General features: G+C 34.2%; 2 protein-coding genes across 2 annotated transcripts in view; one reads left to right on the top strand and one right to left on the bottom strand.

Annotated features, from left to right (window-relative positions):
• Positions 1–2,471: 2,471 nt before the first annotated feature.
• On the bottom strand, positions 2,472–9,110 carry LOC105625045. Its single transcript, XM_012206387.1, has 6 exons — positions 9,041–9,110; positions 8,256–8,410; positions 6,956–7,187; positions 3,666–4,720; positions 3,256–3,557; positions 2,472–2,544 (listed from the first exon to the last, which is right to left on the bottom strand). The coding sequence occupies exons 1-6, from the start codon at positions 9,108–9,110 to the stop codon at positions 2,472–2,474; spliced, it is 1,887 nt and encodes a 628-aa protein (XP_012061777.1).
• Positions 9,111–9,235: 125 nt separating this feature from the next.
• The window catches only part of LOC105625053 (brahma-associated protein of 60 kDa), a 5,367-nt gene continuing 3,705 nt past the window's right edge, over positions 9,236–10,897 (top strand). Inside the window, exon 1 of the mRNA XM_012206396.1 lies at positions 9,236–9,370. Coding sequence (XP_012061786.1) covers positions 9,236–9,370 — 135 coding nt within the window. The remainder of the gene's footprint in view (positions 9,371–10,897) is intronic.

Here is a 10,897-nt window from a genome sequence, read left to right as displayed (position 1 = left end):
ACAGCCTTGGAATATCCTGAAACATAGGGACATAAAAAAAATAGAATATTTGAGAACATAAATCGGATGTCCGAACGTTCTCCTCCACGTATTGTGTGGGTTTTTAATTAGTATTATTGTAATGTGAATTATAACACTAAGGAGAACCAAAAATTCGAAACGTTTGCTATTTTAATTTGTTAATTAAATGATTTTAATAAATCAACATCGCGCATCAATATTCACGTAAGCTCTTTTTGACTAATTAATAATCTCATTATTGATTTGACAAGATACTTAAAAAACATACATATGTTTTTATAAAAATAAATATTTTAATATTAATAAAATTATGTTTTATTGAGAATATCCAAATATAAAATAGTACTTTAGATATGAAAAATAAAAATAGCTATCATCATTTTCGACCATTCATGAATCTATTCATGCGTCTAATATAACCAGGGACTATAACAAAAATCTCGCACTTTTTTTTAGATATTTCATGAAAGAAAGAGTTTCATGATTCATATTTTTATGATTATTCTAATATCATATACATATACAGATATGAATTTATTCTACTTTTTATACAATAAAGATCTATCATTAAAATCTGTATAACCCTTTGCGCGCGCGTGACATGTATTATTTTTATTTGGCAGATAAAATAAATTCGCAAAGTTATTGTTATGATAAATGCGACGATGATTATGTAATAATGATGATAGTAACGGTCGATCATATTTGATGCAAAGGATTGTGATGTTTCACTACAAATTTTCTCACTAATCCGTCTCAAGGGGATCCTAAAGTCAGTATTACCGACTACACACACTAATTTTTGTATAATTACTTTTTTCTTCTTTTACAGATTTAAAAATCCTTTTCCAAGATTAAAATATACACATTAATATGTGTTTGCAAAGTGGAGTCTATATTAAGAATGAAAAAAATGGTTTAAATTGAAATATTTACCATTGCTTAGTCCAATAGTCAAAGCTGTCAAAGCTGTCAATATCATAACATTTGCTTGATAAAAGCTTTGCAATTTGTACTTATGGAATTGTGGTCCACAGACTAGTAGTTTACGAACAAACAACGCGAAGTTCTTAAAATTAGACTTAGATGTTTAATTAAAATACTATTGTTTTACGAAAATTTATGTATGTGTGCGTGAGATATTAATGTAGTATATAAAGATATGTCGATGTGTCGTATTTTATCGCAATAAAATAGCGATTTTGTCGGAATCGAGCTTCACTTTAGAATCCCCTTAATGTGTTTCGGACAAGGATTTGCTCTGCTCATAGTAAATCCTCACGCGCTTCTGCTATCTAATGATAACGACAATAATAGTGATGATTATGATGATAATCATGTATGTACGATGATAATCATTACGACGTACACTATAGAGGATGTCCCAAAAACTTATAGGTATTTTTAAATATTGTATGGAAAGAGTAAAGAAGCTAAGAATTTTAAAAGACTTAAGCCATGTCAAATGCTAATTCTATAATGAATCGATAGTTTGTAATCAGTGAGTTGAAAGCGAGTTTAAAGCCCGTATCAGACTATCGATTCTGCAAGCTGATCCTCAGCAAACCAATCATAATGAGGCACCGACTGACTGGATCGGCCAACTCGTGTTTACATTCGAGTCTATTTTTCGAGTCATTAACAATTCAAAATCATAATTAATAGAAAGACTTAATCACGTGATAATTTGGTGATTGTATAAGGTAATTCGTAAATATCCGTAGAAAAAACAGTTGGGAAAGATGGCATCAAAAAAGAAATTGGCGTCGCAATACGGAAACATTATTAAGTGAAAATCGAGAAAGACTTCAGTTCTACGAATCTCTCAGCCGGATTACCTTAAAACATGAAACTTAGCCAGTATTACATCTCGATTTTTAGCCTAGGTATTATATTTCGACATAATTCGTCCGAGATTTGCGATACTCTCGCGTTTTATTAATTTTACTCTTCTATACAATTGAGTCAATCGATGGCAATCGTTGGCATCGACAAGTGTGATCGATCAACTGAAATCGACAGTCAGAATCGGGACAGCAGAATCGGTAGTTTGATACAGCCTCAAAGAATAGTTGGTGAGTCGTGATTGATTGAAATCGATAAATCAGTGAAATTGGCCAGTAGCCAACTTCTAGGATTACAAACTGCCGACATTATAAAATCAGCAAAAGAAATAAAAAAATTTTTGAACAAAATTATCCTTACATAGCGTTAAATATAACAAGTCTGGTCTATTTGATCTTGAACTGAAAACATAGCGCTAAAATAATTAAACAATTAACCAACCGACAGTCTTATTTAAAAGGAGAAGTTTGATAATTTTAGGACACTCTGTATAGGTACAATTTTTTTAATAGTTATATACATACTATACGTATGTTTCGTGTGTGCATGTATAATTTTGTTTGCGCGCTTGAACATTTTCCTCTATTTTTTTTTTTTCGAAATACTTAATTTTCGTCCGAAGAACCGCTAGAACTTTCTGGCATGGTATTGAACCAATTTTCACGAGCTCCGGTAATCCTAGATATAAAGACACTTTAAAGATTCATCTACTAAAATTTTGTATTTGTGATAAACCATCAACAAGTACACTATTTACAAAAGCTAAGGAACGCTCGCAATTTTCAGATCGCTGAAACTCGGTAAAAACTTATTGCAAACAAAGAATCAAAACGAAAACATTAAAACACAAATTTCGAATACAAATTAAACTGCTCTTTTAATTTTTTATATGCGATGATTTTTTGTCAAGTTTCAACATCAATTGTACAAAATGTAGGTTCAAAGTTGCCTAGTTCGATTTAAAAAAAAATCGTAAGAAAAAATTTAAAAAAGGAATTGTAGAGAAGAAACTATGTACTTTTTTGTGTATATGTTTTAATTTTTTTTTTTTGAAGAAATATCTTTTTATCAAGCTGCATAGTGTTGAGTATAATTTAAAAAAACAAATGTAATCTTTTTTAAGATACAAAACTGTGAAAATAGTTTTCAAAAAATGATTAAACACATGCTAAAATACAAATCCCAAACTTCAAAATACTATTTCAATTATTTGTCTGCGATAATTTTTCATTAACAATAAGTTAAGTTTCAACGGTCTGAAAATTATGCAATTTTGAGTATTCCTTATTTTTTGTTATAATAGTGTATATTTTTACTTGATAAAAATATAAAAAAAAGTTATTTATAGCTCTAATGATTCTAAAAATATTAGATTGATAGAATGTCTACCTTGTACGTTGGCGTGTACTCGTCGGCAGTGTAAGTGAAGTTCTATAATACTGTGGCGTAACACTTGATGTTGCTTCGTCCGGTCTTCTGTGCAACGTCATGGTTTCGTGAAGTGATGTAACGAGTTCATCTTCGTTATCTAAATAATAACGAGAACCTGTCGCGCTCTTACAGTTCTCGCATTCGCTTCGATAATCGTCCGTGTCATCGTGCAAAGTGGGTAACGCTTGTATACTGCAAGTACACGTCACTGACTCGAAGCTGCCACTTGCATTGATTTCGTTAGCTATGCTTAGCGAAGGCTGCGTTAGAGGAGAAAAGTATGACAATTAGTAACGTAAATGTCTTTACATGACGATAAATTAGTAACGTAAATATAATTTATACAACGATGAATTGTATATTTTTACCGTGTATTCCCGAATCCGCTCGGATACATTTGCTGTATTTGTGGTGTATGTTTCCGATTGCGTTAAACTGGATGCCACAGGAGCATCCGTGTAAAACGAGTCCGAGTTTTTGGTACTTTTGTAATTGCCCGGAGCTGTGACTGCGGCTGCGGACAGCTGTATAGGACGCGACAGGCTTTGAGGCGCCGCAATGCTGTTCGGCGACAAACGGAGATAGTCCCTCGCTGAGCAATCAGTTAAAACATCCTTTGCTCTGCTAGCGACGCACGTCAATGTTCGCGGAATTGTACGATGGGAGGATACGTCGGAATTCGACAGAGTCGCCGATATTGTAAACGCACCGCTGCTGTCGCCATCGCCGCCGCTCTGCCGCGGAAACATCGTTGTGTGCTGGCGATAGTTCTTAGGTATAGTGGAATGCGATATCGGTAGTAGCGGCTGCATACTAGTGCTTGTCACTGCGGAATGTTGACTATCATTAAAACTCGTCATAGCGATCGACGAGACCGGTAGATTCTCGTACGTGTTTGTCCCTATTGTGAAACTCGCGGTGGAAGTGCTCGTATTCAGACCAATGGTGGACGATGCGCTGCTTTGGCTTATTGGTCGATAACCACCAGCATATGCGCTGGGACTAGACAGCAATCTATTTGACGAAGACATCAAGGGCGTGTGTATGTTACTATCATTAGATGATACCTGCGTGTTTGCGGTCAAATCATTTTGCGTGTCCGTGACTACCGCCACGCTCGCATGATTGTTAGAATTTGGCATGTAATTGTCCGAGAAGTTCATTGACAGCAACGCGTGCGGATTAATTGATAACAATGCTTGTTCCGCTCTCGCAGCCGCGATCGCTTCCTCATAAGGCGGAGGTGCCTCACCACGTGGAAAGTAATTACTGCCAGGTGGTTTCCATAATGAGTAACCTGTTCCGCAAGGTATGTCGTCCATGGGAACTCCGTGAGATAATCCGCCTCTCTCCAAGTATCCCATGTTACCTAAATTTCTTTGGTCCTCTCCAAGTTGTCTGTTTTCTCGACCTGCCACACAAACTAATACACAACATATATACATTTTTACATTGTCATATTTGTGAAAAAACTTTCACACTTATACTGTTTTTCAGTAGCAAAACTGATGCGCACTCAAGACACAGCACATAAATATATTTTTATTAAACATACAACTTTAAGTCGATTTGTGTACAACGATTTTAAGGTACACTGACTGCGCACTAATTCTGCCAATGAAACGCTATTAATTACACACTGTAGTACATAAGAAAAATGATATAAAGAACATATTAGATAAGTTTTACGAGTTTTAAAAGTATGTATAGAATCCTTTACAATTAAGTTCTGCTTTTATTTTCAATCGCTGTTAAATACTCTTCTTTTATAATCATTTTCATTTGATCGTCACAGCCACTACAGCTTGAATTTCTGGAATATCAAATCTTTGATTTATTAATTACAACTCCAATATCAAAGAGATAGGAGAGATATTGATTTTTATGACCTTAAATAATGTCTTAAGCTAATATGGATGCTCTGATTGGTATTCGTAGTCGGTTCTTATTTTAAGAACTACACTTCTTAAGTAATGTCTTACCCTCGTACGACGAATGCAGAATCACTTTCACTCATGAACGATAAGACAGTTCGGAACAGTTAATGAACAGTTAATGAAAAATGGTCACGATGTTATAACTGCATGATGTTAAATTGCATGATATTAAATTTCATGTTGATAAAAATAGTTGCCAATAAGAAAATGTAGTAAATGAAAATGTAGTAGAAAATGTACTAAAACACTTCTTAGAGCTCTATGAGAAGAAACCAGTGTTTTTGCCATTTGCTGTTTTTCTATATAGTTGATAGTACTTGAATAAAAAATGATTGAAAACCAATATTCAGCGATTTTTAGTAATTAATATTTTGTTAATTATTGCGAAAATTACAAAAGTAGGACTTTTCGACTCAGTTTAATTTGCTCTATCAACACAAAATATTTGGCGGTCATTCTGTGACATTCTATACATATATACTACTAGACTACTAACTCGTTTGAAACCGTTATCCCCAATTTTGACGTTGCATTATACGCATGCGTCGAAAACTGTTCCACGTGACCGCGTGACGTATATGCGCACATATCACATACACACCTATTTTGACAGATATATTTTGACCTAATTTAACAGTATTAAAACTGTTTATATTTTATTGTACTGAAAACAAAAAAAGTTGAACGTTTGTATTATATAATTTATAAATAAATTAATTTTGCACAATAACTATGTGAGTTAACAGCTTTTTAATTCCTTTACAATTCTAGAAGGAATTGAATAGGATCGCATCTTTTATACACGTCTACTAATATTCAATTATCTTTACTTTTTTCTTAAACTTTCGAAAAAAAAAAAAACAATTTTTCACAAAATTAAAATTACATTTATGTACAATACTAAGGGCATGTGTATGTACAGCTGATGCAGAACGTCGCGCGACACTGCGCGACATATTGTATTCCTTCGGGTTAATTTGTGATGTAGAACCATCGTAACATTTCACATAAGCTTGTCCTAAGGAATTAACAGTATAGTAAATAATATATATAGAAGTAGTTACACCTCTTTCAAATGCTCATAATGCACACATGCTGATTATTCAATTGCTATAAGCATATGAGACCTGTAGTTTTAATGCCGCTTCCGAATGGCGGATTTTTCAAGCGGTATTTCTGTGGGCAAGAATACTCACGGGAAATTGTCAGCTTTCCCGAGAAAGTACATGATATATATCAATATTTTATAAATATTTCTTATTAGAATCGAAACCCGGGGTGTCTGGCATGATAAACCAATGTGCACTGTCTGTCATGTCACATTTGGTCATCTTATTTTAAGTATAAGATCTAACTTTGAATTAATGAATATCGCCTATCGGGAAAATTACAAGTCAGATGAATTAAGTAAGTAAAATTATCTACTCTAAATTCAAACCGCTATGATCTGTGATCAATCAAAGAGGGAAATAAAAGGTCTCAACAAAGAGTAAAAATCTCCCAGAGGAGAGTATTAATCGTAAAGAATTCTTTTTTAAGTATCAAATGTTTAAAATATTTTTGTATATTCTTTATTTTATTTATAAGTTTTGTTTCAGAAATTATGAATCGTATTGCGTATATTTGTATTCTAATTGTGATACATGCATCATTATTTCTCACAGAAATTTCTAAAAATCTGTCGTCATAGATTTAAATTAGCCTATCTGATGAAGCATTACCTTGTATCTTACGTTGGCGTAGACGATGTATCAGAAAAAATAACAGACTTAGTGAAAATATTGCTGTTACAAAACTGGCAACCGATCGTAGACCTATATCATAATTTGCGTTTCCATCTATTGCATTAGTCTCCGCTTCGTCAGCTTTGTCATTAGAAATTGACGACAATGTGTCGTCCAGGCAAATAAACTCGCAGCAAGTATTACCTCGCCGAAAAGACTTGCAATTCTCCTATTATACAAAAGTAAATTTATTATATAAATCTTTAAACTGCTTTTTTTTACCTTATTACCAGTTACAAGCAGTTTCATTTTTACTTTTTAAAAGTAATATTGTGTATTATTATTAACTTGAGTGCTAACTTTTAACTAATCATCAGCGAATATTTATTGCTTTTTAATAATAATACACTGATTTTTATTTTTAGTGGCACCAAAGTCACTCATTCATTTTAGATTTTGGACAGTAGTTATTCGGTAAACTTTTAGATTAGCTATCCCCTTTTTGATCTCTTTAAAATCTTATATTTTCCAGCGGAGATAATATTTGTTGCAATATTTACAGATTTTCACACAGTACATTAAAATCTCCTTAAAATGAAGTCAATTAAATATGAAATTGAAATTGAAATTAAATTGAATGCCAATTTAATTTGTGGCATTATTGTAGCAGTTTAGTTAAGTACGAAAAACCAATTCAGCGCGCGAGAGACTACAAATGTGGTACATGAATTCATATGGAATTAGTTAAAACATTTAAGATTCCAGCTTTGACCAGTATAGGCATTGTTTCTTACTTTTTTTATATACTTTTCAAGATGGCGACTTGTTTGATCAACAAAAAATTCTTTCAGATGTATTCAGCGATAAAAAATATGAATCAAGTTTCGAAGAAGAGAGATTGGAGAAGAAGTGGTTAATCGAAAGTTTATTCCAAAGTTTACCTAGTTCTACAAGTTATATGCCAATTATTGTCAGTCTTGAAACACATTGTTAACCTTTAAGTAGATAGATAATTATTGTACTCTACATAAAATTTTGTTTCTGGAAAAAAAAATAAATAGAATTATCCAGAAATCTTAAAATTAATTATTTTTACAATCCTCTATCTTATAATAATATAAATAATATAAATTTAACTTTATAAATGTACTATTAAAAAACATAACTGTAAAACTAAAATCTATTTGGGATGTTCTGAACATCCCCCCAATTACTCACTTAAAGGTTAAACTTAAGTTGAAATAAAAATTATTATATATTCCAATTACTTGATTATTGGACTGTTGACATTACGTACCTCGAGAAATTTACAAATGAATGCTTTACACCACTTTGGATTGCCATTATCACAAACACAGAAGGTACATGGTTCAGGTCCAGGAATATAATGATAGCCGCTTTCGTAAGAGTGTCCATGTTGATCTTTACAAGCAACTCCACCTTCTGCATGTACTACAAATATTAACCCATACTTGTTATCATCCAAAGGAAAAAAAAGAAATAAAATGTAAACAGCAAAAATTAGCAGTTCCCTAACAAAATTATTTACTTATTAATCATTTTATATATATTTCTTACGTTACTCTCTTTTTTTTTAAATTTTTGAAGACTTTAATTATACTTAAGACTAATTATACAAATAAAATTATAATTTACTACATAAATTGCCAGTTTTACTCCATTTTTTTATTTGAAAGATTATTTTTATCTCGCGTCACGTTCTATACAATTTAATCTGAATTCAATTTGACGGAATTAAATAAAGTTAAATGTAAATAAAGTTAAATAACCCCAATATATATCTGAAAATATCACAGACACACACATGCACTTGGCGCGTTACACGCGCCAAGTTATATGCATGTGGACGTTATATAGAAGCTGCCTCATTTTTCCTGACACTCTTGACAGCTCTTAAGAATTCGACTTTGAAGCGCGAGACACACGCAGGACACAATATGCAGCAGCGGCGGCAGTGGTGTGGTGGTGGTGGTGATGATGGTGATGGCGGCACCCTCGGGTAATCGATGGTGCTATAAAAATAAAAGACGCGACACGCGCGTCCGTGACAAATGAACTTACCCTTGAGGCGAGTGAGGGTGAAGGTGAGGACCGCGTAACTGAATAGGTTACCGCTGCTGCTGCGTCTCATTCTGCATCTGTTATCTCATCTTAGCTCTGGCGTGTCTTCGTTCCACAAAATCCTTCCTCCCAAATTCCCTCCTCGACGTTAGCGACGATGATCCCGTCGGGTTTCGATTGGCGTCACACGACGGAATGTCGTATCATCGCGTGTGTACCAGATCGACAATCTCGTCGCATCCTCAACTGCAACTGATCTCAACACTGAACTCAACACTCAACTCAACTTATTCAACACCGCAAGCACGACGACCATGGATATGGGCATGGGCATGATCCGCACGATCGCCACCGCGGGGAAATTTGCGCGCGCGCGCTGCAATCAGAACTGGTACTACTGGCAGTGGCTGGCCTTGCTGCCTAGCAACTATCATTACTACCAATACAACCATACTCCTCGCGCCATTATTGACATTGTGATTGACATACACCGCGCCGAATTCGACTCGCGTCACGCGTCGACACGAATCATCCCTTTTACGTTTTCAATTGCACCACAGGTGATCCTCAATCATCTTGAATGATTCCACCAGACTTGATCAGATTCCACAGAATCAACTCCCAAAATGACCGATTAACAAATAGACCGACCGTCGCAACACCACAGTCTGCATTCGGCAAGTCTGCTGCACTGATTTTCTTGCGTTACGAGCTGCGAGCGAATTGAGCGAAATCAGAAATGTTATAGCGACAATGACGTCACTCTTAAATGGAAACTGTAAAACGATTTATCTATTTTACAGACTCGCGGTTTTAAAGCAATTTACTTTATCTACTGATGATGGTTTCTTTCGATGATACTCGAGGAGTCTAGAGTCCTAGATTAGTAGATTTATCAGAGAAGCGCAATCAATTTATGTCAATGGCCTAGTTTCCACCGAGGATTTAATCCAAATCACAATGAAGAACCAACCAATTACAATCGAGCATTCCCCTGTCGTTTGACTGTAAGGCCGGGTTTACACCTTGACAGAAAAGCGGAAAAGCGGAAGCCAATCGGAACTCGCAATAGTAGTAGGCGGTACATTTCGTCTGTTTTTGTCTTTCCGCGAGTTCTGATTAGCTTCCCGCTTTCGTTTTTCCGTCAAGGGGGAGGCCTAATAGGGGAATGTTTGACTGTAGTTGGTTGATTCTTACATTCTCAATTCGGTTTAAACCTACCCTCCCCTTTGTGATAGTGTGATCCTTCGATGGAAACTAGCTCACTATCACAAAAATATTAAAAAATATTTCCATTTTTTCGTCAAGGTGTGAACCTGGCTAAACGCGTGCTTGTAAATGCATCTTTAGTCTGCTGAACGCAACCATTTTGTACGTTGTCAAGTGTTGTCTATAGTTCATTGTGTCCTAGAATAGTGAAGGGAAAGCGGGATGCCTTCATCTTTATACTGAAGATCAAGAAATGGAATAAAGCATAATCAACATAAAGCTTAAACACTAATTGTAAGCATTACGAGGTTATTTAACGACACTTGTTATAAATAAGCTTTGTAAATAATGTTTATTGAATTACCTTGTATATTCTTCAGTAGAAAGCGCGAAACTTTGTTTTATTATTTTTCTTGAAATTCGTTGATCGCGAATCTTCAGGAACGACTACATATTCGGTATTTTTCTCAAATAATTCATTTATCTTTTCTTTTTTCTAGTGTACAAATTCATTCAATCGCTGTAATCAATATGTAACATTAGGTTTGTTCGCATTGCTTAAAATCCTCCAAAATTTTTGTACTTAAAACGAGATGAAATATATATATATATATATATATATATATATATATATATATATATATATAT

This window comes from Atta cephalotes (genome assembly GCF_000143395.1).
Source record: "Atta cephalotes unplaced genomic scaffold scaffold00105, whole genome shotgun sequence".
Lineage (NCBI taxonomy): Eukaryota > Metazoa > Arthropoda > Insecta > Hymenoptera > Formicidae > Atta > Atta cephalotes.
This window is presented reverse-complemented; position numbering and strand designations above follow the sequence as displayed.

Bases quoted from the DNA above. Each gene is read 5' to 3' on its own strand.
- LOC105625045 (XM_012206387.1), bottom strand. From the start codon at position 9,110: ATGAGACGCAGCAGCAGCGGTAACCTATTCAGTTACGCGGTCCTCACC. The intron at 4,721-6,955 runs GTAATGCTTCAT...GTTGTGTATTAG, and splicing joins ACGCCAACGTAAGATACAAG to TTTGTGTGGCAGGTCGAGAA. The intron at 2,545-3,255 runs GTAGACATTCTA...CTTTATATCTAG, and splicing joins AGTACACGCCAACGTACAAG to GATTACCGGAGCTCGTGAAA.